The sequence below is a fragment of the Callorhinus ursinus genome, unplaced genomic scaffold, assembly GCF_003265705.2.
Source record: "Callorhinus ursinus isolate GAN/ISIS: 27379988/994484 unplaced genomic scaffold, GSC_fseal_2.0 scaffold37, whole genome shotgun sequence".
NCBI classification, from domain to species: Eukaryota; Metazoa; Chordata; class Mammalia; order Carnivora; family Otariidae; genus Callorhinus; species Callorhinus ursinus.
The window spans coordinates 8,549,946-8,577,569 of record NW_027397099.1 but is presented as its reverse complement, the minus strand read 5'-3'; the positions used below and the strand labels follow the sequence as shown (position 1 = coordinate 8,577,569).

The 27,624-nt window shown below is 40.4% G+C and overlaps 1 protein-coding gene across 6 annotated transcripts in view; it reads right to left on the bottom strand.

The window, feature by feature from the left end:
* Positions 1 to 521: 521 nt before the first annotated feature.
* CDH11 (cadherin 11) overlaps positions 522 to 27,624 on the bottom strand; it is a 145,141-nt gene continuing 118,038 nt past the window's right edge. For all 6 annotated transcript variants that reach the window (XM_073880193.1, XM_073880194.1, XM_073880196.1 and 3 more), the window contains 6 exons: positions 23,966 to 24,219; positions 17,504 to 17,640; positions 16,911 to 17,044; positions 16,557 to 16,674; positions 3,576 to 3,827; positions 522 to 1,843 (listed from right to left, as the gene is read on the bottom strand). In XM_073880193.1, coding sequence (XP_073736294.1) covers positions 1,347 to 1,843; positions 3,576 to 3,827; positions 16,557 to 16,674; positions 16,911 to 17,044; positions 17,504 to 17,640; positions 23,966 to 24,219 — 1,392 coding nt within the window. In that variant the 3' untranslated portion in view covers positions 522 to 1,346. The remainder of the gene's footprint in view (positions 1,844 to 3,575; positions 3,828 to 16,556; positions 16,675 to 16,910; positions 17,045 to 17,503; positions 17,641 to 23,965; positions 24,220 to 27,624) is intronic.

Genomic DNA, 27,624 nt, shown 5'->3' with positions numbered 1-27,624 from the left:
AAAGTAGGGCAAAACAGAGTAACACCGGATGTCTGATAACTACACGTGGCAAATTTATATTTTTGACTCTTCACTCCCTCAACCCCCAAATGTTCAGTATGGGGCAGAAAACCCACATCTTGGAAGTTTTGGATCGAGCTCCGATCCTTTCATTCCCTCATGGATTCATCTCTCATAGCCACTGAATTACTGATAGGCAAGAAAAACGCCTATTATATATCAAATATTGCAAAATCAGAGACTGACCTAGATCTTTAGCATCCTTCTTTTTCAGAAGATGTACGCAGTGGGAAGCCAGGACACTAACACTGAGAACATACAAGAAAGCTTTACATGGCGTTACAGAATCTTGTCTGAAAAAAACATTTGCAAAACAGATTTGATTTCAAATAAACAATGAAAGCAGCACGCAACAGCTCATAAATAGGGTTATGAAAAGATCACAATTATCTTAAATGAGAAATATAAATGAGTCATTAGAAATACTTAATTTTTTTCAATGTTAAGAATGAAACCCAGAATTAAAAAAGAATCTGTTTTTATTTCAAAGGTTGCTTCTTATATTGAAGCTCATATTAAAGCAACAGTACAATGTTCATAAAATATAAGTGTGATGCCGTAACATTTCTTACATGTCAGAATACTGATATTTGTATGTATACTAAAATAAGAACTTTAAAATTGTACAAATAGATACATTAAAAATGGCATAGAAATAGGGAACCTCTCACCAAAACAAGACAGTTATATCTGGCACGTATTAGTTTAAGATGAAAGTAGAAGCAAAAAGATTTACAAGAATCAGCAGTAACAAGATTGATGCTCAAGAGACATAATTGTACATTGTATTGTACATACATTGTATGGGTTTAAGCTGGCTGAATATTATATATTTCAAGTTTAAAAATGCACTACATATAGAGTGTCCATAGTTTAAGGCGAAATTACAGCTCAGAACTGTTGTCCTTTCTAATTTTGTGGAAGCTTCTTTGACAAATAAAAAAAAGAAGAAAGAAAGACTTAGATGTTCATAACACATAAACAATTTCCCTTCATTGTAAGTTCACCATTAGACTTCTCCTTCACTTAAATATTTTGTACGCCAAGTGGTTTTTCTCTAGAGAAGTTGATAAACAACTTCAATATTTGCCTTTTTTTGAGAAAAGGTACTTCACAGTATTTACCACTTTGATGTCCTTGCAGTTTTATTAAACGTATCCTCTCTGTAAAACTTTGCTTGTTTTAAATGAGCCTTTCCTTGATTTAAAAAAATACCTGTTTACATATCTTCTAGATTCTTCAGAACGCCAGACACAGTTCTTAAGGCCAAATTTGTATCGTTATTGTTAAGAGTCGTCATCAAAAGTGTCTTTGGAACCGTACAAGTCTGCTAGTTTCTTAAAACGAGGTCCCCAGTTCTGTAGGTAGTCATAGTCCAAGTCTGAATCTGTGGTAGCAGACTCTAGGGAGCTCAGGGACCCAGCCACCGAGCCCCTGCCTTCGTAACCATAGATTTGGATGGAATCATAAGGAGGAGCAGTTGGGTCATTATCTGCCTCCTGTATTCTCGTGTTGATGAAGTCATCGACGTCCACACTGTTGGGTGCTGGCCGGAGCCCAGGTCTAGGCATGTACTGATACTCAGGTTTTATGTCTTTGCGAGGGATAAATCCATTGATCCCATCTGGATTCTGGAGGGTGGCAATATCAAAGGCTTCTGTATCTTCTTCCCCGCCCCCTTCGTCATCGTAGGTAATGATGTTCTCACGGACATCTTCTTCCTCAAAGACGATCAGCGGTTCTTTCTTTTGCCTTCTCAGGGTCACAAACAACACTACGATGACTGCAAGGAAAGAACAAGAAAGTGAGCACAGGTTAAGGCCAGTATTCCTGGAGCTTTCTCCCTGAGGAGAACTCTGCTTACTGCAAGGCATGATGTGCTCATGCTCAGAATAGGAACCAGTCTATGAGTCAACGAAACGAGAGTTTTACCTGGAATCCCCAAAGATGAGTAAAACCACCCTCCACCTGGCTCTTCCTCTGCAAAACGCTGCCAGGAAAATATGATATCCAAACAAGCCGACAAGTTGGACCTACTTTGAGCTTTTTAAAAATGAATCTGACATTATTTGGAAGTCATATTTCTAAGAATTAGGAAGATTCTAAATAGACTGGTCTGCAGCTTCTTAAAACTGCCTTATGTTGGTTTCTTTTTCCACAGGAAGACAGCTATCTCTCCAAAGCTTATGAATGAGGATGTTGTGAGACCTCAGGTCCTACCTTTCTATAGGAGGTGATGCTTGTTCCTGCCCAGAGGGCTGGGGGTTGGGGGGCGCGGGCGGAGCAGTGATCCTACTCTACCTTAATAAGAAATCTTATCATAAATGTGGTTGGATTCTCTTCAAACCACTGTAGAGAAGAGTTTATAATGACCCCTAGGAGACAAATCTCCTCTATTTATTTAAACATAGGAAGGTAGCATCAGCTGAACCCCAGAGGAAGCAGCTCTAGTTCCTCCTGAGAGAGGCGATTCCACTGCACTCAGGCAACCTGGATGAGTGGGCAGAACCACACTTGAAAGGAAAGCTGAGACACGGCTTAATTCTCCATGTTCCACCTCCACAAGAGGCTTCTACGATATTCCATGACAACACTCTCCCACACATGTGGCTAGACTAAAGAAAATGTGCCTGAATCTGGCAAGGGGTCTGAGAGCCCCTCTGGGTCCACCATCACTGGCAGCTGCAAGGATGAAGCTCCCTTTCTCCTCCAGGGCTGGACATAGCAACCCGGTACCCAGAAAATTCTTAGGAACTCTTTGTTGACCTGAACTCACTGGCTCTTCCCTATGCACCTGGGCCCCCTCAACTCATTCAATGGAGAACCAAACATCATGGAACAAGCATAAATTTGATGTCAGAAATCCTTGGGTTTGAAAGCTGATTTTTCTCCTACGTGATCTCTCCCTGAAGCCCAGCAGTGGTTAAGTGTTAATTAGCGTGTGCACACCGCTGTTCTTACAGAGATGAGATGTAAGTCTAGGAAAAGCCTCCTAAGGGTCCCCATAAGCTGAGGCTTGCACCCAGATATTACCTCTGCTAATCAGAGGAGTCAAGATCCAGCTTGGCCAGGCCAACCTTCATCCAGTTCCTTGAGTCCTTCATACCATGTCTTTGGCCTCCTGATTATTCTTTCTGTCCCCAACACTTCTCTTTCCTCTTCTAAGGCAAACTGTTGCTCATATACCAGGCCTCTGCCTAGTTTCCTCTTCTGCAAAACCTTCTCAGATGTCCCCCTGCAGCACTCCCAGATGGCTGCTGCTATGTAGTCCTGCACTGTCGGCAATGTGCTCATCAGAACCTTCCCCCAACTCTGCTGAGTGCTTGTTAAGTTTTCCCCGTCTCTCCTGTACCATAACGTGCACCAGCGCAGGGCCCAACCCTGCCTTGTCTCCAGCTGTAGCCACAGGCTACGGCAGAGTTCTGGTGACCAGCCTGCACTCCAGAAATATATGTTTCAAGGATGGGCATCTGGTTGCAAAACCCTTCCCGCAGGTGACAGCGGAGCCCCCTTACCCAGGAGAATGACGATGCAGGCAAGGATGGCAATCAGTGCCCCTGTACTCAGGCCGGCGTTCAGGATGTAGGCCTCGGCATTGCAGGAGAGCAGGGCACCGTGCACGTCGCACCCACACACCTTGATGGTGAGGGTGTTGGTGCTGCTCATGGGCGGGATTCCACCATCACTGATCACGATGGGCAGGAGGTACAGATCCTGCTTCTGCCGACTGAAGCCTCCACGCCGGGCGTACACCCCTGCGGTGTTGTCTGTTGGGAGAGCAGAGATATTTCCTCTCAGGGCAGGGCCACTGGAATCACGGCATGAATATTCATGCATTCGGCTTGGCAGAGGTCAGAGTGCTCTTTCTCATCACCAAGGTCAACAACCAGAATCTTTAATCTAGGTATCTACAGAGGCCACAGTCATCTGGCATTGCAGAATAGTGTCTCCATATTTTGGAACCAAACTTAGAAATTGGCTCTTTTTTATTTCGTAGATACAAAGGCCCCCACTGGGAAGCTCACCACACTGCTTTCTGTTTGGATGTCCCCTTCCTCAGATACCACAACGAATTGTGGGCTTGGACCACATAACCTATGTGAGTATGGCAGATAATTAAAGATATAAGTGGGTGTGAGAAAAAACAAACAGAGAAATCTTTTTCATGTTTGTACTTTCCTACTTCATGACAAACCTTTGGCCGGTTTCTGTGTGTGTGTTTAAATGATTTCCAGTCCACACTCAAACCTTGCCCAAACTGTAAATCCACTTGTGAGTCCTAAAGAAAAATATTATCTTTAAAGAGAAAATATTTTATAAAACCACTAACAGGTTTATAGTTTCTTTGAAATTCAGGCACCATCCACCACCTGATTAAACATGTCATGCGTCCTGCTCAAAATAATTCCAAATCCTCTCTGTGGTCCACACAACACAGCCCACCTCTACACAGTGAACCACTAGATTTTCCCCTCATCTGAAGACTTTGCCTTCCAGGGTCACACCCCATCCATTCCACACGTCCCAGTTCAGTCTGACACGCGGAACTTTCTTCTGTTTCCCAAGCACACCACACTTCCCACATGCCTTTTTAGCCACTGCCCTAAGACCCCAGGAAGCTGTTCCTGGTGTCATGACAGGTGAACTCCTCAAGCCTCAAAACTGAACCCCAACGTCATCACATTGGGGAGGCCTTTCTAGACCTCTCCCAACATCTGCTCTGTGACCCCAAGCGCTTTATATTCTTACAGAAATTAATACCCCACTGCTGTGTCATTAATGTTGACATAACCACTTTGACCTCACCTGGAGTGTGAACTTCTGAGACTAGGGGATTCATCTCAGACTCTCCAGTGTTGCACACGTAATAGACATTCAATAAACATTTTTTGAACAAACAGCATAACGGTATTCTGGGAAAGATTTAATCAAAATTCCAGATGTTGGCTTCCATATATTTCTCAATCTTTTATCACCTAAGCCCCCAACTACTTCCTCATCATGTTTTCTGCATATCTGTACCAACCAACAATTTTTTTTCCACACTGTATGCTCTGGGGGAAAATTATAAAACAGGTGAAGTTTTTAGTATGTTCTATCAAATTACTCACACACGCACACACACACACACACACACACACAGAGATCCTCAGTATGGTTTGCCTCCGTTTGTGATTACAATCAGTAACTTATAGCAGTATGAATGTTATGACCAACATGATTGTCCAATAGCTAGCAGGTTTTGAATGGATTGACAGTACCCTGAATTAGCTCTTGTCATAGGAAGAAATATCTTAGAATCTCTTTTGAGGGATTAAATTGATATACTTTAGGTGAAAGGAAATGTAATGCATTTTCTGTGAGATAAAATCTATTAAATATAAAAGGTAGATTCAGTCTGATTTAGGGATGAGCAGATATTCTGATTATTGCAGAAGGTAAGGTGTGTGTATGCACTGGTTTTTGGCAAGCTGTATAATGACATTCTCTGCCCTTCGTTGCCAACATCTCAAACAAAACCAGGCTGAACACCTAGCTCTCATTTCTGTATTTTCTGAATATTGTATGACTAGTATAAGTTGTTCTTATCACTGGAAAAAATTATATATACTATGGAAAATCATGAAAAAAGATAAATAAAATGGGCCAAATAGACTGTTAACTGAAAATTCAGTTTCCTGACTCTTCTCTCCTATTCCAGCCTATACCATTGTTCCATGCCTAAGGATTACAAAAAAAAATGTACATATCTATAACAAATTATTTCAAAATGTTATTTTTCCCTTCTCATACATTTTTTTGAGTTCAAATAAGACTTTCACAAATTAAAAGTGACAATATCTACCCCGTTTTAATAATATGAAATGTCACAAGGCCACTATGAATAAAAGTGAAAATTAAAAATCAAAGAAGAAAAGCAAATTACTTAAATTGCTTGGTCAAATACACTTCTCTGATGTGAACAACATCCCCAATGGATCATTTATTTAGTTTATCTATTGGGTCGCACCCTGTCACCCAGGGTGTTGGTTTGGAGGGCATGTAAACTGAGTGATTTGTTTTTGTACACCTGTAGAAGGCATAATTTTAAACCTATTCTTCAATATGCCGTCCACAAAAAAACTGGACCTCCAGATCACAGCACGCCGGCTTACACGTGACAGCAGCTGAAATCAAACACTAATGGAAACATGGATCTGAGCAGGACACGAACCTGTGAATGTAGGATGTCTCATATTCTGAACAAGCAAGTCCCCTCAGACACATTCAAACTATTACATAAAAGCTCATCAAAGTACCCAGATGACTGAACCATTTACAGTCTCTGAGTGACAGACCTGTAGAATCTTGAGAACTTTTAAAAAAAGTTCCTCTAGCCAAACATGTTTCACATATGGATTTTAAGATGAGTTTAAAAGGTGGGAAAGAAATGGACTGAGTATCTCTTCTTGGGCATATACTAATTGCATGCTTTCAAGTGAGTCATTTGTCTTGTCTAGAGCCTCATTTGTTCATCTTTTAAAATGAGGACACTGGTTGATCTCAAGTGCGCCTCACAGGAATCAAATAACATAATAAAAGTCATGGTTCTCCCAGGACTCAGGGAATACTTCTACCAGAAAGCTTTACACCCATTACTGACATCCTCCAGGGCTGGTGAACTGGAGAAGGGTATACAGATGTGGTAGAAGAGAAACGTGACTAACCAGCCTGGCTTGGCACCTAGGTGGTTGATGTTGTTTGTATGAATAAAATATCTCCCCTCTAGATTCAAGTGGCTCCAGTACCAACAGGAGACTGAGATTTTTGGGGGGATGGCCATTTTGGAGAAGTCAGTGCTGCGTCCTGTGATGGTCTTTCTTGTGGTCCACTCTGATCACTGATCTACTAACGGAAAAAGCCACCACTATGGGCAGGAACTTCATTAAAAAAACAACTATAAAAACAAACAAACTAGCCGTAATAACAAAAACCGCTATTCTGGAAATCAATTTTGCATCCTAAGTTTGACTACAGATTTTCTTTCATCCAAATTAGCAACCACTGCCTATCTGTTTTTGAGAGGGTCCCCTCACTTTGGACATATACATTCCTCGGTTTAGGGCAGCCTTTGGATAAAAGAGGTTCCATGAGGACACATTTTCAGGGAAGTGTCAAACTGGTCCCATGGTTCATAAGATGAGGCAGAACAAGGCAAATGTTCTCAATCTTTAAATTTCCGTCAGGAGATTTTGCAGATCCTTCTCCTTTATAACGAGTCCAAAGGGCAAATCTCTCAGTATTTGGGGTCAAACAGGCCTGGGTTTGAATCTTGAATCGTCTACATATCAATTGCTTGACTTTAGTCATATTAAGTAAATGTCCTGTTTCTCTAGTCTCACCCAGGAAACTAATAATTTAAATGGTAAAATGATTTCATTCATAAAGGTACTCAGCACAGCGACAGACTGTTGGATATGCTCAGTAAATATTAATTCTTTCCTGGAAGCGATCCTATTTGAGCAATAAACTAATGAGGAAGAGAAACTTATTGGCAAAGAGAGGAAAGTGAATTCCTGGAAATGTCATCGCAGCTTGGAATGCAACTGGCTGCACAGAAGGGCTCATCATCCAGAGGTAAGAACACAGTTCATGCTCTTCAGTCCTGGGCAACGTACTTCCCATGGTAAGAAAATGTTTTTCAAGCATCTCGCTTTTTCATCCTGACACCCAGTGTTCTCCACATCCTTGGCCACAGACACATAACCAGTTTCATTTTCCCCCCACTAAGGCAAAACCTTGCAAATGGAGTCATTAATTACTAGTATATGTCATGCACCAATTGTAGTATTTCTATTAATGGAAAATAAATTCAGATTTCAATTTTTTATGTCTACAACCTGGACTCCTAATCACATGCTGTTTTTACCTGCACACTTTGTCATTACACTAACAAAATGTAAAGGTACCAGATAATGATGGTCTCCATGGTACCAGTTTGGGGATGCAAACATAGGGTTATGATGACTATGTAGCCCATTGGAGGTATACATATAACTGACATTAAAAGGGGAAATTATTATGGGTAACCAGTCCTCAATTGATAGACCACACTGGGTGCCATCTTCCCACACTGGAAGCAGTGTTTTTTGGCTGATACAAGATTTTGCAAAACACTGGAAGCAGTGTTTTTGTTTGTTTGTTTGTTTGTTTGTTTGCTGATACAAGATTTTGCAAAATGGGCAGCATATGGGCATAGACCCTGCATGTTAAAAATTTGGAAAAAGAGAAACCGCTACTGCAAAGGATTAATATGTTGTGGTCACACCATGACGTCAGGAGAAAGGCTTGACCTATGGTGAAGGAATCAGTCACCTCAGCAGCTTCACTAAAGCTCTGAAGATGCCCTTCCTTGGCCACATGTCCTTTTGTCATTGTTCAACCTGACCAGACAAGGGCCCCTCTCTGGAGACTGTTAAATATCTAGAGAAGTAAAGCCAAACCTTGCTCTTATTTTGTTCATTTCTGACCCATGTCTACCTACTCTACCCTTACTGCTCACACCTGAGACAAAGTAGGTCTATCTATCGCTTAAATAGCTCCCACACACTTGAAGAGAGTTAGTTATGCAGTCGCAAGCAGAATAATCATTATTTGATTACTTTCCTCTGGGCCCTCTCCATTTTCCCTAGAAATGTGGCAATAGCTCTATCAGGATAATGGAAAAAAAATATATGTGTGCCTGTGAAATGTAAGTATTTATCCATAGATATAGTATGTGTGTCAGAAGTCTTAATGGAGTTTTAAGTTTTAATACTTTTAGAAGTATATATGCTATACAATTTCAAAAGACATCACTGGAAAGTTTAATTATTTTGATTTATTTTTTTTAAGTAAACTCTACCCCCAATGTGGAACTTGAACTCACGACCCCAAGGTCGAGTCACATGCTGTAACAACTGAGACAGCCAGGTACCCCTAGTTATTTAGATTTTTTTATACTCATTTAGATTTGTCATTATCCAAAACTTAATTGAAATTTTTGATGCCATATGTGCCATCTTCAACCTGAGGGGCTGAAATAATAGAAATTTCAAATAAAACTTGAAAAATTTGTTGCATTTATATTTTTGGTATTACTTATGCTCAGAGATGACCTTAATAGCTTGTGTATACATATTAAAGAAGAAAATTGCCTGACCCAAGACTCCGATGGCTATAATGTCTTCCAACTGAATTAAGGAACTGCACACTAAGAGGAGATCATCACGATCTTTTGATTAACACCTTTGATACTGAGGGATTGGCAAAACATGAATTATAATAAATAACATTGTAAGAGTCTATATGTATGTGTGTATAAGACATCTAAGTGTGTGCCGTTGGTCGGTATTAATAGATTTTTCTTTGTTGTAATTTACAACTTCCCTTGAAATTAACATTTCCTCCATTTTTGTATGAGAATAATTTGCTCCTTGGTGACAGGGAGGGAAAAAGAAACATATTGCCCAAGTATTTCTTAGTTTAAGACAAGGAAAACTACCAAGGGATTCAGTGGGATATAAACATTTAGGGTCTTTTAGTGAGTTGAGAAATCCCAGAAGTTAGTTAAATCAGTGACCAGAGGAAACCCTGAAAGAATAATATGTCTGTTCCACCAAAATGACCTATCTTTTTTTGTTGTTGTTGGGCTGGGGAGGGAGTAAGCTCCCAGATAAGCTGTGTTGTAATGGACAAACTGCTGCAATGAAATTCAGGCAGAAAAGGAACATAATTATTTACACAGAGAAAATGGCAGCACATTAAAAGACATCTGCCATTTTGATCTGCCAATAGAGCATCTTCCATATTGAAGCAATTAAGAGGGAAAAAAAGTTCCATAGAAATCTATTTGGCTATCTTTAAATAATAAAAGTAAAAAACCAGAAGCATATTTGGACGCTATCTGATGTTGCTCATTAAAAAAAAAAAATGTTCTAAACTTAGGAAAAAAAAAAAAGGCAGGGTGGGGGAGAAAAAAAGATGTTTGCTAATTGGTCTAATCGGGGTGAATCTGTCTTGGATATCCCTTTACTCAGCCAAATCTGATTTTCATGCACACTTTTTGTTGTTGTTTTGGTTTGGTTTTTGAATTTTTTGAGCACTTCAAGCTTAACTTCGAATGCATCAGGTATCAGAGCTCATTTGATCTGCAACTTGGCTGATCTTAGATAATATACATGAAAAATAAGCACATTTCAAGGTCATCTCTTCCTGGATCCAAACCCTAGATGTCCAATTTAACTTTGTGGGATAATAAATAATGAATGGAAAGAAGAGGTGGGTTATGTGCTTTTGACTCCTCAGAACATTCCGACATTATAAGGTGGGTGTCTTTTTAAGCCTGAAGCTTATGTCATAACATAATCATTTTTCACCTAATAATAACGGATCCCTGAAATTTCTGAAGCACTTCACCTATTTCCCCAGCCATTCTTTCATTTTTTTAATAGATTTTATTTATTTATTTGATAGAGAGAGACACAGCAAGAGAGGGAGCACAAGCAGGGGGAGTGGGAGAGGGAGAAGCAGGCTTCCTGCCAAGCAAGGAGCCCGATGTGGGGCTCGATCCCAGGACCCCGAGATCATGACCTGAGCCGAAGGCAGACGCTTAACGACTGAGCCACCCAGGTGCCCCCATTTTTTCATTTTAATCCTTGCATTTGGTCAACCCACTATTTTAAGTGCTGGGACACTGACACCACGGAGCTCATGTTCTAGTGGGAGACAAACAGGGAATGAGTGTTTAGAATGCAAGATAAAGAAAAATAAGAAAAGGTATTGCAGTGTTCCTTCCTCAGAGGAGGAGACACTCAAGACGGGCTGGGGATACCCTGCAAAGAAAGCTTTGCTTCAGTGACTTCATTTATGGCGAGACCTGAAAGAGGAAGAATAGGCAGAAGGAGTCCATTCCTGGCAGAGCAAAGTAAATGAGACAGATCATGTTCCCATGATTATGGAAGATGGAAAGAGGAGACTGTAACTGGGGAACTATGAAATTACCTGTTTTTTGATGGAAGTCACACTGACACAAAATATGGGAGAAACATCAAGGGTGAAGAAGGTCACTGAAATAGGGAAGCTGCTTCATAATGTTTAAAGGGCTGCTCTGTCAATTTGTTGACTTGAAAATCCTAAGTATTTTTGTTGTTGTTAAAAGAGGAACTTATTGCAAGCTCCTAAAATGGTCCTCTGTTGCTCAAATGACGAAGCAATGTTTCTGTAGCTAAATAACCCCATGATCTGATAGGCCTCCAACTTGAATTGAGATGGCCTATTGGACAGCATGCAACTCTGGGGTTCTTGGAACCTGGGATGTATTCCAACTGTGCCCACCTTCCAGTGATTTGGTGCTTTTCTCTCTCAAAACAGCAGCTCAGTCTATGAGTTAGGATTGATGTAATAATTGACAATTTTTAAAAAATAAAACAGTAACAGGATTAATTATGTGTCAAATATTCATGTTAGGACTGTTCTGAGATCGAGCCCCACATCAGACTCCCTGCTGGGCAGGAAGCCTGCTTCTCCCTCTCCCTCTGCTTGTGTTCTCTCTCTCGCTGTGTCTCTCTCTGTCAAATAAATAAAATCTTTTAAAAAATTTAAAAAAATAAACAACCCCTTCTAGCGATAAAGAGTAAAGCCAAGCATTTAATTGCTAACCCTTGCTCTTCCTGTATATTTTATTAAATGATCACTGTTTGGAAGAAGAGGTTTGGAAATCAAAAATATGAGGTTTGATATTTGGATATATCAATTTAATTACTTTAACAAATCATTAGGTCAAAGGACAAAATCATACTTCCTCCTCTGGTTAGAATCCAAAAATTGTGATAAAAATTGAACATCCATTTTTTTTTTAAAGTAGGATCCATCCCCAATGTGGAGACCAATGTGGGGCTTGAACTTATGACCATGATATCAAGACCTGAGTGAGATCAAAAGTTGGATGCTTAAGCAACTGAGCCACTCAGGCTCCCCTGAACATTCATTCTTTTAATAAAATAATAATGGAAAGGAAATTTCCTAAAACATACACACCCCACAACACAACTCTTCATTGACATTTTTAAATGTGATTATATTTCACTTATCAAGTTGCCAATGATTTAAAAAGAGTAATAATATCTAGAGTTCGCTTGAATGTGAGGAAATGAGATACCATATAATACCATTTTACTCAAGGTATTATAAATATTTCTGGTAGTATACATATTTCTGATGGGCAGTTTGTCAATTAAGTATCAAAGGCTTTTCATCCAGTAATTCTACTCTAGAAATTTATCCTAAAATACTAATTAGATATTTGGCAAAGGTGTAGAAACAATGTACTTACATAATGGTCAACTGAGATCAGACACCTGTACAGGGGAAGTTAGGAAGATATTCAGAAGGAAATGTTGACAAAAGCATATTGATGCTGATAAGTGTGTATCAGATATTATTAGGTAGGAAAAAAGTGGACATGAATTTTATGATTGCCTTTTTTAGAGATCATATATATATATATGCATGCCAAGAAAAAGTCTGGACAGAAATAAGAACTAGCAGTGATTATTTCTGAACAACATATTATCAAGTTATTTTATTTTTGATAATAATATTTCTGCTTCTCTGTATTTTCTAACTTTCCTACAGAGAATATGTGTTAATTCTGTAGTAGAAGAAAATCATAAAACTCTGAAAATATATGTTACTACAATTATTATGGCTGTGATTTAAATTGAACCTGAAGTGCAATGTGTCCCCTGTTCACTTTCCCCTGGAACCTTAGAGAGATACATTGAATTTTAGGCTTTTCCTCTTCTGAAGATTGTTATTATTTGACTACAGGGTAAACAAAGATTTTTTTTAAAGCATTAAGTAGAAAAGACATGAACTTTATACTCATAGTATAGTGTGTACACCCAATGGAACCCTCCAAGTCCCCAAGCTTGTTCGTTATTTCACTGATGGGCCGTGTGACCTTGGGCAAGTCTCAAGCTCCTGATGTCTCATATTCTTTCTTTATCCAGAAAATGGGGATAAAAATATTCATGCTGAACCTCATGGAGCTATCTGAGGAATGAAGTGAAACAGTGGCCACAACAAAGCTTTATAAATTAATGAGGAGCTAGCTATATGGGAAGGGTTATTCTCAGCATTTTTTTCTTTGCCCTTTTCTCATCCATTACACATTTCTTGTGTTTTTAGAGATGCCATAAGGCTGATATTTTCAAAGTAAATGCATTTCAAAACCAGGGCAGGTCAGCTCTGGTGCCCAAATGGTGCCCAAACAGCACCATTCTTGATATTAACAGCCCAAGATGGACTCACCGGCTGCCTACTGAGTCATCTGTGAAGCTGGGCTACAGAATGGAATAAAGGAAAATGAAATAGAAGGCTTGGGTTTATTAAGATGGCTTTCCTCCTCATATTTCTAAAGAACCATAATGCTTATGCCGAGTTTAGGCAAACACAATCCTGATTATTTACATGGCATAATGGAAGTAAACACTCAAGGAGAAAGAAACCTGATGCTTTTACTCAGCGTGATATAAACCATTATCTCATGTTTTCTATGGAAAACAGTCTCAGCCGAGAAATTTGGTAACTCAGTAGGCTATTAATAGGATGTGGAATGTGATTACTCCTTTTGGATTACTTCAATATGTAATTACTTCTAGGAGCTAGCTGAAAGAGACTCTATTAAATGATAATTATAGGACTGTATTTGCTTTAAGGTTTTGTAATAGCTCTAAACATGGGAGTTTTCATTAACTGTTTGCCATAGTTAATAAAGTCATTTATCTTAAAAAGGAGCAATTCCCTGCAAAAGTGGTGGCTCCGCATAGGATTAGACTCTTAGAGGGAAGGGCAGGGGAGACAGAGTGCGTACTGGGCGGGCTCATCCATGGTAATAGAATCTCTTTGAAAATACTGATGGCATACCCGAAGTGTTGTGACAAAGTAAAATACTTACAACTCCCTAGAGAACAATATGTCTTCATATAATGTTCTCAGAGGGTTAACAGCAACTAAATATTATCACACACATAAAAACAAAGAAGACACGGCAGGTAATAGAGGCGAAGTTGGCACAGTGAGAAAAACCTAGAAACACCTGCTGTGTCAGGTGTTTCTGACCTGCCGACCACAAGTATTTGAGTCGACAGATCATAAAAGAGGGGGTGGCATAAGACGTATGTGAGAACAGCAGTGTTTTCCAGACAAATGAGTCAATCACCTCGCTATTGATAAAACTAAATGTATACTGAAATATTTCGTAAGAAGTATCGTCATCATAAAACTGACAAAAGCCTAGGTTTATGTCAGCGTAGCAATCTATCAACCTAGGGTGGGATCCCAGAAGAGTTTGGGGATTAAGAAAAATCTAAGAGTGGAGGCAGGGATTCTCATGCACTCAAAGTGTACACATATCTTAGAAAGTATTATGAAAACATTGTGTGTGCTACCTTCTTCAGTTCAGCTCTGGAAACACTTATTAAATGGCCACTACGTGTAAGGGTCTCCCTGCTTTGGAGAAACGTACATTTACGAAAGGAAATTCCCATATCATACACATGTAACACTAGAGGTACGTGAGCTCCCAGTTGAGAACTACTCACCTATCTCAGTGCTGGGTAGAGTTATCTCTTAAAGGTGCTTAAGGCACTCACAGGTGCCCATCAACCAAAGCCAACAAGTAAAAGAAAAATCCTAGACAAAATAGAAAATTAAAGCCTCCAAGTACTGTTTCTATTTCAAAATGATAGGAATCACTGACAAAGTGAAGGACAGGTTGTTTTATAGGGTTCCTTGAAATCACAGGTCTCTCGTATGACTACCTTCATACCCAGGCTCTCAAGAGCGCAACCCCTACAGAGAGCAAGGCATCGGGAAGAAAAATCTGTGGTGGCATCTAGGACATTTTATCCCACAGTCTCATTTGATATGCGCTTAATTTATTTCTTTTAAGATTTTATTTATTTATTTGAGAAAGAGAGAGAGAGGGAGAGAGCAAGCAGGAGAGTGGCAGAGGGAGAGGGAGAAGCAGACTCCCCACTGAGCAGGGAGCCCGATACAGGGCTCGATCCCAGGACCCTGGGATCATAACCAGAGCTGAAGGCAGATGCTTAACCAACTGAGCCACCTGGGCGGTCCTTGATATGTGCTTGATTTAAAAAAAGCCATAATTAAATGCTCAAATGAGTTTCAGAAATAATAATAAAGTATGTTAGATCCTATTCCCTCAAATCCAAGCAGCATGGGGAATTTCCTTGCTTTAATATTAATCAACCCAGTAGAGCCACTGGTTAGGGCTGTAACCTCTAGCCTCTGAGAGACTGGGTTTAAAACCTAGGTCTAACTCCTAGGTGGCTGATTGACTCTGAACAAGTCACTTGATGGTTTTCTGCCTCCTTTTCCTCACCTTCACATGGGAAGGCTAATAATCATCCTGACCGATGGTGTGTTGAGAGAATGAAATTAGAGAGTGTAAGGAGGGTCTGGGTATGGTGTCTGGAGCATAGCTGCTGGGATTTATGATACTGATAACAGCGATAACAGAGATGGGAAAAGTGATAATACTTATTAGGTTAACTTAAGCTCCTCTAAGCCTGATCTCAGTCACTGGGAAAGCAATCAATCTATAACCTAGTGCACAGCAAGTGTGTGGCTAATGAAAGCCTGTATACTCAGGAGGACCACCTTTTATTCCTATGTCAAATGATGGCATCCATCTTCCCATTTCCACAGACCTGCATTGTCACCAGCTTATAGGAACAGCTGCAGACCAAAATAGCCTGGCCACAAGTCAGGAAACTTATTTTTTGATCCTGGCTCGCTACCAACTTTGTCAAGGGACTCTTTCAGTTTGGTCCTATACAACAAGAACAACTATTTCAAATAATTCGTGAGTCTAGAACCTCTCTGATGAAATGAGAAGCAGGAATGATAGTAAATTCTGCCATGTTTACGGTTGCCAAACGATGCTTTGTTCATGCCCTTTAGGCAGTAATTCTGCAACCACCTTTAGGTTTCAAGCTCTATACCCAACCACACTGAATTAAAACCATGCTTGGAAGGGAAGGCCGGCTGAAAGATTACATTGCCTTACAAAGTTGAATTAATCTCTTTTAATGCTTTACTTGATATCAATATTCATAGAGCCATGCTTCCCCCCAAGGGTTTATCAGTCTCTTAAAAAAAGATAAATGAAGTTGTTTGCATATTGACCCTGTAAGCTTCCCCACTTGGTTTTCCCACTGCTTCATGAATATCAAAGCCAACAAAAAGAGTGAAATAAAATTAGACTCACTTATTCATATGCACCAAATGAGCCCACGAGTCTCAAAAATAAGGGTGGCATTATTATTTCTTGTTTGTTCTTCAACAGAGAGGCATTATTAAGATTAGGGAAAACACTTATGGTCTGCAATATAAAAGACATTCATTCTCCATTTCTACTTCTCTGAATGCCCAGGAACCTTGGTACGAACCTCTGTTGTCTCTGACTGTGAAATTTGGATTGTGAATGATTTCAGGGGGTAGACTGAAGATAAATCTTGGTCCATTGGCTGTGTCATCCTTGTCATCTGCACTAACTGTAACAATTGGCTGAAAGAGAAAGGTGGTCCATAAATAAATCATGCTGACATTGACACATCATTTATTCAAAAATTCCTGGCTGGCTAAGAAGCCTGGGTTTAACAAGAGAACATAGCTACAGAGCTAAAGAAGGGCTCTGAAGCCCTCTTGGGCGATGGGAAGTATCTCTAGGTGAAGCTCTCAAGACCAAACTCCATTTCCAAATTTATTTCATTTATAGCCAGGGAAGAGGACGGCATCATTACCTGGTTAGAAAGTGGCTTGGTCTGATCACTCTCACAGATGAAGCCTTCATAAGGGGCGGCGAATTTGGGAGCATTATCATTGACATCAAGAACCCTAATGGCCACTGGGACTTTGGCTTCCTGATGCCGGTTGTCTGAAAGAAGAGAATTCAGACAATAAATACAAGCCCTCCATGATATTCCAGTGTGTGAGCAAGTTTGAGAACCACTGGTCTATAGGTAAGTAAGCACCTACAAATCTTGGCTCTAAGGGTTCTGCTGCTCTGGGTTTAAACAATCCTGAGTGGCATGATAAAGTGGGGAATCCTTCAGTGATGGCTATGAGTTCCAAGCGGCTCAGGGCTATCAGCTCACTTGCCAAGACTATACCCAGTTCTGCCAAAAAAATAAAAAATAAAATGAAAATATCTCTATGTGTTTATATGTCATCTTCAATAGATGACCAATAATAAATTTTAAAGTTTGAAAAAAATATGCTTAAGACTAAAAATATATATTCTATCTCAGCTGTCTGTCATTTTCCAGAATATATATAGAGTCTGATGGAATCAAATTTGGTAAAGTAGAATCAAAACCCTTAGGAGAATACTTACGGATTTCTGCTGCAAAAACGGATATGTTGAGCCAGGCGGTTTCCTCTCTGTCCAAAGGTTTTGTGGTTTTAATAAAACCGTCCTCTGGATTAATAGTGAAAAACCTGTCGAGGTCAGTATGACGATCAATGGAATACCTAAGCAGAATGCAAATGAGGCAATTAGAGACATTCCGAGCAGCTTAATATTTGAATATTTTCTCCATGCTATATTTAAAACAACTTTTTCAATGAATTACTTGAGCTAGGTTTCCTTTTTAATCAAATTTACTTTTTAAATTTCATACATGAATCTTTTATAGAAATCATTTTGCCACATTGGAATTCTTTATTCAGTACAATGAATGAAAGAGCTGTTTAGCATATATTTGATTGAGAAGCATAATGACATGTTGCATATTTCTTCATATTTACTACAATCACCCACTATCTGAATATTTATGAAACTGCATTTTGGAAGTGGGATTGCCTTGCTCCCAAACTACTCAGAAAAGTCACAAATGTATCAAACCTTTATTAGATTTTTGCAATATTAAATATTAAATAGTTTTAAGTTTAAATTTATCATCAAGGATCATTTATGGTCCTAAAAAATCAGTTTTCTCCTTATTTAAAGAAAAATGCTAACTCTATTTTGAATGAATTTATTTAGTTTATTTATTTGGTTTTAGGGGTTCCCAGGGAGTTTGGTTCTGAATTCATGGTGAAATATGCAAAGCAGGCTTAGTCCTTCATTTGTAGAGCATTCTCCCCACACTTTCATGATGGGCTGTGCCTAATAGCACAGCTGGAAGGTTTTAGCTACTCCTGTCCCCTAGAAAATTTGCTTTTTACTAACAAAAGACAAAATAATTTCCAGAATATTACTGGATCGTATTTATGGCAAAGGGAAGAGGGAGATGGAACAAGAAGAATGGCCTACCTTGAGGTGTGGTAAGGTAAAATATCTTGCCCAGGGTACCCGGAGTTGTAAGTACCAGAGTGCTGGCTTTAATAAGTCTGGTGAATTCTAAAGCCCCTTCCCTTTACACTCTGCCATACTGTCTCCAAAATGCAGAGCAAAAGTGGTTAGATTAACTCTGGGAGTTATACTGGGCTTCGTAATTGGGTTGTTTCCTGCTCTTGGACGGCTTAGCTGTGCTTTCCTAAAGTTTACAGAATACATATGTCTGAAGGCGTTCACTGAGGGTCATCAAAGCCAAGATATATTAAAGGTGGCAAAGACCATGGATGTCAGAGAATTTAATCTCTCCAGTTTACGAATGATGGGATTTGCAAATGGCTGATTATCTAGTTTCTGGGGGGCCCAACATTAGAACACAGATCTTCCAATTCTAGATCATGTTGTTTCCACAGAGGTCCCCCACGTGGAGCTGCACTTCACAGTATAAAAGACAAGAGCTCATCCACGATATCATTCGACTTTGAAGCTCCCTGTGGGAATGGAATGATGAATCCCCTGCCCCAGTCAGGAAACTGAAGATAAACCATTTACACCTCATAACTGTCAGGAGAGGCTCAGGAACATAGCTTTCAGCAGATAGCCCTCTGCGAAAAGGAGGCAAAAATAATAGAATTTCTTTTTCCCCTGCCACCAGGGAGTTTACTATCTAGTTGACATGACAAGACACACTCACAGGGAGAAAGATAATTAACAATGCAAAGTGTTATTCTCTAGAAGCGAAGGGCATGAATTTCGGTTTTGTAAAGTCCCAGATACAAGTTCATGCTCCAGTACATATAAGCTCGGTGATATTGGAAAAGCCACTTAAGTTCTTTGAATCTCAGCTGACTTATCTCTTAAACAGGACTATGAACAGTACCTAGCTTTTAGCTTATCTGTAAGAATTACAGAATTACATGAAATGATGATACATGGTAAGGTATATAACCTAGCACCTCACATACTGTAAACAGTACAACAAGTCTTAGTTGCTCTTCGTTTTCTTGTGACTGCTGTCACACACTGTGGACAGACCGTGGAAGTTCTCAAATGTCAGTCTACAGAGTGTGACCTTCATCCTACAGCCAGTGAAAAATCATAGAAGGCTTTTGATCAGAGGAACAAATGAATGGAATCAGCCATGGGGATGATTAATAAGATAGGATGGGCAAGATGGTCTAAGCAAGAGAGAGAGAGTAGAGGAAGGGCAGAGTCATGGTTAGGCTCTGAATGAGGTGTCAGGGTACAGGAGCTGGTACAGGAGTGAGAGCAGGGACAGAAGACTGTGTGATGAAGAGAACACCAATAGGAGGCTGGGAGAGTCCTAGAGAGTTCCTCGCCTGAGTGTCAGAGAAGGAGACATTGAGAAACATAAAAACAAAGGCAGCTTAGCAAGAAGGAGAGTTCAGAATTCCACTAGGGATATGCTGCCACGCTGAAAGAGTAACAGGTCAGCTCTACCTCAGGTTTCACAGAATCAAGGTGGAGTCAGGTTTATTTCTTTTTAAGGGTGTCACAATAAGTATGAGCTCAAAAATAAGTTTAAAAAAAAATGAGTGAGCCAGTGAAGGAAAAAAGCAAGCGTGTGAAAATTCACTGTAGACCGCAGGATAGGTACAGGGTGGAATTAGAGAGAAAGATCAGCCCTGAGGCAGAGAATCTGGAGCGTTAACTCAATTCAGTCATGCATGGGTAGGAATGCTATAGATGAGGGGACACAGAGAGAGGTCCAAGTCAAAAGGATGCGTCTCAGGGAGCCCTCACTGCTTAGACCAGGGATCAAAGACTAGTGAAGACCCCAGGATGGTGCTGTCTCAGGCATGAACAGATTACTGCCAAGGAACCTAAGAAGAGAGAATATCTCCAAAAGCCACCAGTTAACACAAGTGTATCTCATGCTACAGAGTCTGAGAAGAAAGATCTGCAAAATTTCCACATAGCTAAGAGTTTGGTTGACACTATAGTGTCCTGCCCACATGTCCAAGGACATGAATTCCTGTACAGGGGAAGATAAACAATCAGGAAATTAGTGCAGACAGCAGGACAGGAGACAAACCACATAAAAAGACTTGAGTGTTCTATGATTTGTTTGAGGAACGGGCTGAGTGGATAAAGAGCGGGGTTCAAGGGCGGTACTGAGCATCTTTGGATAATTATAGACACGGAAATTGCCTACATGCACAGAACAGCTACCACTGAGAACATGACCCAAATTACCAATCGCAGATGTGGGTCCTGGAGACAAGAAGCACAGAGGAAATGAGCAGTGGTTTCAAGTGTCTTCACGTCATCACTCGTCCAATGCGTTGCTAATGCACCTCAATATTCTAAGGCCAAAACTAACTCATTTAAAATCCATGCCATGGACATCTTTGAGTAGTTTAAAGGTGTTGTTATGCCAATCCTCAGTCATTATGTAATATTTCTTCCTTCCTAGAGAGAACACGGTACTCAAACCTTCTTGGGAAATTTTTTTATTGGTGGCTGTTTGGCTAGAGTAAGAAGCTCAAAATGGACTGAAGGCAGATCTGCACTGAAGCCCCGTCTTCTATACTCAACTGGCTAGGTGACTCTGAAGAGTGCATGTCACCCCTTTGAGACTAAGTATTTCCATCTGTTGCATCCTGCAGTCATAGCTTCAAAGGGGATCTGAGGATTAGTTTAAATAACTTAGTGCAATACATTGTCTGGGGCTAAGAAGATGCCCATTAAAGGGCGATTCTCTTCCTTTCTCCCAAAAGGGACAACACTCAAGGATTTAAAGGCAACTAAAAACATTTTCATTTGGGTCTTCCTGCTGCCCTTTCAGCATTTTCTTTGGTGTCAACAGAAAAACTCCATCGTTCATGGCAAAATTTTTTTAATGCTCAGATTTGTTTACTTTTTTCCCCAGCTTTACTTAGGTATGATTGACAAATAATAAAAAGTCTATATATAATGTGTACAGTAAGGTGTTTCACTGTAAGTATAATTTATGTAATGATTACCATGCTCAAGCTAACTAATGTATTTATCACTTCTCCTGGTTACTATTTCCTGTGTGTGTGTGGTGAGAACACTTAAGATGGACTCTCTTAGCAAACTGCAAGTATATAATACATTTTTAAAAATAGCTAACAGGCTGTACATTAGATCTCTGGAACTTACTCATTTCATAACTGAAAGCTGTACGCTATGACCAATATCTCCCCATTTCCCCACCCCCTAGTGGGAACTACCCTGGCAACCACCATTCTGCTCTCTGTTTCTCAAAGTTTCACTTTTTTATTTTTATTTTATTATTTTTTAAAGATTTCATTTATTTATTTGTCAGAGAGAGAGCCCAAGCAGGGGTGGGAGCGACAGGCAGAGGGAGAAGCAGGCTCCTCACTGAGCAAGGAGCCCCACGTGGGACTTGATCCCAGGATCCTCGGATCATGACCTGAGCCAAAGGCAGATGCTTAAGTGACTGAGCTACCCAGGCATCCCAAAGTTTGACTTTCTTAGATTCCACATATAAGTAGTATCATGCTATGTTTGTGTTTCTGTGTCTGACTTACTTCTTTTAGCAGAATGCCCTCCAAATTCATCTAAATTATCATAAATGATAGGATTCCCTTGTCTTTTTAAGCCTAATTTATAATACACACACACACACACACACACACACACACCCATATATATCACATTTTCTTTATCTGTTCATCCATTGATGAATACTGAAGGTGTTTCCATGTCTTGGCTATTGGGAATAATGCATCAGTGAACATGGGAGTGCAAATATCTCTTCAAGATAGAGCCATTATGAAAAAGAGTATACAGGTTCCTCAAAATGCAACTGGTGGCTGGATTTTTCCTGTGGGCTATAGCTTATCAACCCTGGAACCAGACAGACATTCCCTGACCCCTTTTGTGCATGCCAAGGACAACACATAACATAAGGAGTCACTGTGATTTTGCGTGGTGAGCACTGTGAGGTGGAAACTGCATCTGATCAGTCAGTAGGGTGCCCTGGAAGAACTTCTAGAGAAGGTGACACCCAAGTGGAGCTGGGAAAAAATGAGTACCATGTAGCAAGTTTGAAAGAAAGGGGAGCAGAGCTCCCCTGGGGAGGAAGAACATGTGAAGGTCAGGAATCAGGAGAGAGTAGATTCTGCTTCAAAGAATAGGAAGTGGCCCAGTTTAGTTGCAATTCAGAGTCTGATGCCAAAGGAAAGTAGACTGAAAACGGAAGAGATGAGTAGGACACAGCAGGAATCGGGGTGGAGAGGCTCCAAGAAGAGGCTGACACTAAAAAAGAGAGTTGGGATTATTCTGGAGGGAGCTGCAAGGGGGAACAGTTTGATCATTGATAACTGAAGTCTGAAGTCTGATATGATGTTTGGATGTGTGGTTAAAAATGCTCAGTCTGGCTCTAGGACAGCAGAAAGGTGGGTGAGAAACTGGAGGCAGGGAGACCGGGAGGAGACAGAGGAAGAAGTCCAGGTGAGAAAGGAATCAGTGCGGGGGCACCTGGGTGGCTCAGTCGGTTAAGTGTCTGACTTGATTTCGGCTCAGGTCATGATCCCAGGATCATGGGATTGAACCCTGAGTGGGGCTCCCCACTCCGTGCAGAGTTTGTCCGTCTCGGTCTGCTCCTCCTCTGCTTTCTCATGCTCTCTGTCTAATAAATAAATTCTTTTAAAAAAAATGGCGTTAGTGGAAGGGCCATGGACAAATAACCAGCTGCTGGAATCCAAGCCTGGGGCAGGTTTCAGGCAGCTGTGTGTTCCTGTCCTGTCCACGTCTCCGATGCGAGACCAGCCTTCTCTGGCTACCTTCCTCCCTTCTCATCTCTAACCTCTTCCTCATCAGCCTCATCTGTCATTAACACAGGTCTGGGAGAGGGGAAGGCGGGGTTCTGAATCACTTTTCTAGCTAGTTTTTTAAGTTATAAAGATAGATTCATAATAATAAAAGCACCCTAAGTTTGTGTGGCCCTTTGTTATCTCTCCAAAGTGCTCAGTAGCCATTAGCTAGACAGAGCTTGCTCTCCTAGCCCCCTGTTCACTGGCTGTGTCGCTCTGGCCAAGTCTCTTTGCCCCACGGAGACCCCATGTCCCCTCAATTTAAGTGACAATAATTCCTATAAAATAAAGTTGCCGGGATACATTAGGTCCTATGTCTAACACACGTAGCAGAGTAACTGGAGCATAGAAAAGTGTTCCATAAATTGTAATTACAATGATTACTTCATAATCCTCATTCCTACTTCAGCACAGCTCCCTGAGACAGGCCCCGCTGAGAGCTGCCTCACCTCGTACACATTGGCAAGCCTGCTGCAGACAGAAATTAGGTAGCTTGAACGAGCCGATCCAAAAAGTTTGTGGCAGAGGGGGCGTCAAACTCACATCTCCTAAATCTTAATCTTGTTTACACTGCATCGAACTGGATCATCTTGGACCCTTTTTTGAAACTGAAGGAGGTGCTTCCCTCAGGGCTTTCCTAAAACCTCTTGCCTTGAAAATTCCTCATCCAGGCCTTTGAAATAAATGTCTGTACCTTATGGGGCTGTTGGCAGCATCGGGGTCTTTGGCATGCACTCTCCCAACCACCGTGCCTGCAGCTGCATTTTCTTGGACTTCATGGATGTAACTTGGGGCCAAGAACATGGGGGGTTCATCAGTGTCTTCCACTGCGATCTTCACTGTCACGGTGTCCTTGAAAGGCCCGTTGCTGATGAACTTTGGATCGATGTGCACATTGGCTGCTTCTACCTTCAAGCTGTACGCTCTTTTGGTTTCAAAATCTACGGGCTGGCGAGAAAGAAGGGAAGATTGACAACCAATTCCTTGAAAGAATTATGGAGGAGAAAGACTGGATTGTTTTACAGGGCAGAGTGAATAGCTCCTCCAAGGGAGAAAATCAGTGTCTATTCAATATCCAATTACCTGAGCCATTTGGTCAGAAAATCAGACAAATCAATTCCTGAAAGCTGGACTGTGTTCTGTGGGTGATTCCAGGAGCCCAACAGACACAGGAGGACCACATCATCGAAAATGAACTTCATTCTATAGTAACAACACTAAGGCTGTCCAAATCACTCACTAAAATCATCTAAGGAAATGAATTAAAACACTACAAAAGTATATGATGTAGCCCATTCTGTAAAGTACTAAGAATCTTGGTAATGAAAACACCCACTGAATTTCAGCACAAGTACCAAACAGGTCAAGGATACATCAGTAAACCTCCGTATAGTGCTACTTTTTAACATATATGATACGTTTCCTAATCTCCTTTTGAGAGACTGTGATAAAACTTTCTAGCTAGAATGTAATGACATCATTTTATTTGACTACAGTCATTTCTAGGTTACCTTCCATTTATGGCAAGTGATATAGGACAGTGAGAATAATGCTTCCCTGTCAAAAGAATGCATATATGTTTAAAAGAAGCCCACTTAAAGAAAAAAATTATCAATAGTATAGATTTCACACAGAGTCAAGAAAAATTGAGAAGTAGTATTTGAATGACTGCAGTTATCGAGAAATTGATGGTAAACACTCCCTGCTTCTGAATGAGAGGAGGTACAAATGAATCAATCAGTCAAAGGTGAAAAGTACAACTGTGGCAGAGAAACAAGCCCGGATGCCTAGGAAACAGAACTTTCTAATTAGCACTCAGGATGATGCTGAACTATAAAATGTTTGGAAAGAGTTGGGTCTTTTAAGGTTAGCATCTGCCTGCCATGCTGTTGTCAACTGCCTGGCAAACACTTACTGTGAATGGGCATATAATCATAGGGTTTAGTCCTGACCTAATTCTACAAAGCTCAAAACTAAGGACGATTCCAGTTTCAGGAAGGAGAAACGCATTCAAAGTTTTTCCCATCATCTTCCCACCCCAACACCCCAGACTCAGGGAACACTCTTCTTCCTGAAGGAAAATCCACCACAGCCAATCCACCCTTCTGGGACTCAACAGCTTCTTTGTCCTTCTCTGGGTTACTGAGCAGCAGAAAGGAATGTTATTTATGGGCTGCAGGTACAAGATTACTGCAATTTCTCAAAAATCTCTCCAATTATTACACAATATAAAAAACTGTAATGTGATAGTTCTGAGAGCAGGTAAGGAGAAACTTTCTAACCTCAGGTAGCCTGTTGATGCTTTTAGAGCAGAACTTTTTGGACTCGATTTAAGCATATGGCTAGGGACCCAGAGCCCAGAGCCATGTTCCCAATGGACAGCACTGTTGATGCTGAGGCTACTATAGTCACACTGCAGTCTGATACTTTTCAGATTCCAAGCAAAACTCCCCAAATCCTTGCAAACATTTGTCTGGAATGCCCTTTCCTAGTTTGGTGGGATTTGACTAAGTCTTCAGGTGGTCAGCCCAATCCTCATTGCCTTATGAAATCAACTTCCCTGAGCTGCCTTTCTGCAGTCCCTCATTCTCACCCCTGCTAGGTGGGGGTTGGGTGGGGGGCATCCCAAAGGACTCTGTTGAGTATTGTTGATCTTTGCTTCCCCACTCCCCAGGATTGACTGTAACAAGTGAGCGTCTACACTAGTTGTTTTGAGTGAATGGGGAGCAGGGCTGATGGACGAATGACCTTTACACATTTACCTACAATTTATACCTTGACTCTTTTCAAAAAAAGATTTAAGGTAGTTTCCCCTATGAACATTTATATCCATGTTATGAGTAGTTGAAATAAAGCTAAATGAGGCAACACACTACATAAACCATAAAAATCTTAATACCCCTTAGTTTACTAATCCCACCTCTTGAGAATTCTCCCTGAGGGATTAATTCAACAGAAAACCAAAACAAACAATATTCAAAAATGCATACTGTTTGTCAGATATAATAAAGGGTTATATCTAATCAGGGGAAACATACACACAAAACACCAAATCCAACTCTGGGATTTTATTAAGGAAATAATGGTCCATCAATAGGATGGGATGTTATGTAGTCATTAAAAATGATTATGTATATTATATAACAGCATGTAAAATGTTTATGATATGACATTAAGTTAACAAATCAGATCACTCTAGCATTGCAGCTGTGTCAAATGTTATAGACCCATATGTATATACATGTGGACAAAGAATATAAAAAAATACTTGGACATAAAAATAGTTTTATTAAAATAGGGGATATTTAAAATGTCTTCTAATGCTGCTCTCACACTGCTTTACAAGGAGTTTATTTGGTAGAAAGGAAATAGCTCAGAAACTGCGCCAGGATCTCTGTGCCATAAATAGGAGCCCACTTGATCAAGGGCGTTGCGATGAACAGATTGGATTTTCCTCCCCAAGTCCACCAAGCCACCGACAGGTTTCATTTTTATTTCGCACTGGTTCTTCAGCTAACCACACAGAGACTGTCTGAATATCCTGAGGGCAGGTTCTCTCTTATGCACCATTAACACTTCTGATGCTTACTGTGTCTGACACAGAGTCAATACTCAAGAAATATTTATTGCTTCCTAAGCTATTTGATACATGAATGACTCCACCTCCTAAATGTCTCTTAAATTCTTCACCGTAACCTGTTCTGTCTTCTTCAGTTCTTTGTAATTTCTCCCTTGGATTCCAACACCAGTGTTTCAGCTGGTCTCACGGTATCCAACTCAAACTCTCAAGACTGAACTTACTCAAGTTTCTTAAATGTGTCCTGTTTCTACAATAGCAGCCCCTCAGGAGCTCTTTTTTTTGGGGGGGGGGGCTTCCTCTCCTTATCTATCTGGTAAATTCCTACTTCTCTAGGAGTAAATTCTTACTTGTGTAAGAAGTCATTCATGACCCATATTCTAAGATTTTATCACACTTTATTACAGTTGGTTCTCAACTGGGGAGAGATTTTGCTCTTCATCCACCAGGGATATGAGGCAATGTCTAGAGCTATTTTTAAATCATCACAACAGGTGGGGTGCAGTAGTGTGTGTGCTTACATCTAGCAAGGAAAGGCCAGGGATGCTGCTCACCATCCTACAATGCACAAAACAGCCCAGGCAACAAAGAATCATCAGTCCTGAAATGTTAATATGCCCAGGCTGAGAAAACCTGCTCTATTTTGTCTTTTCGCTCAACTTTTCTGTTAAATTGTGACCTCCCTATAGCCCGGACTCTGTCTTTTCAACTTTAGATGTCCAGCCTCTCACAAGGGGCCTGCTTACAAAGAATAAGAACTCAATAACTCTTGGTAG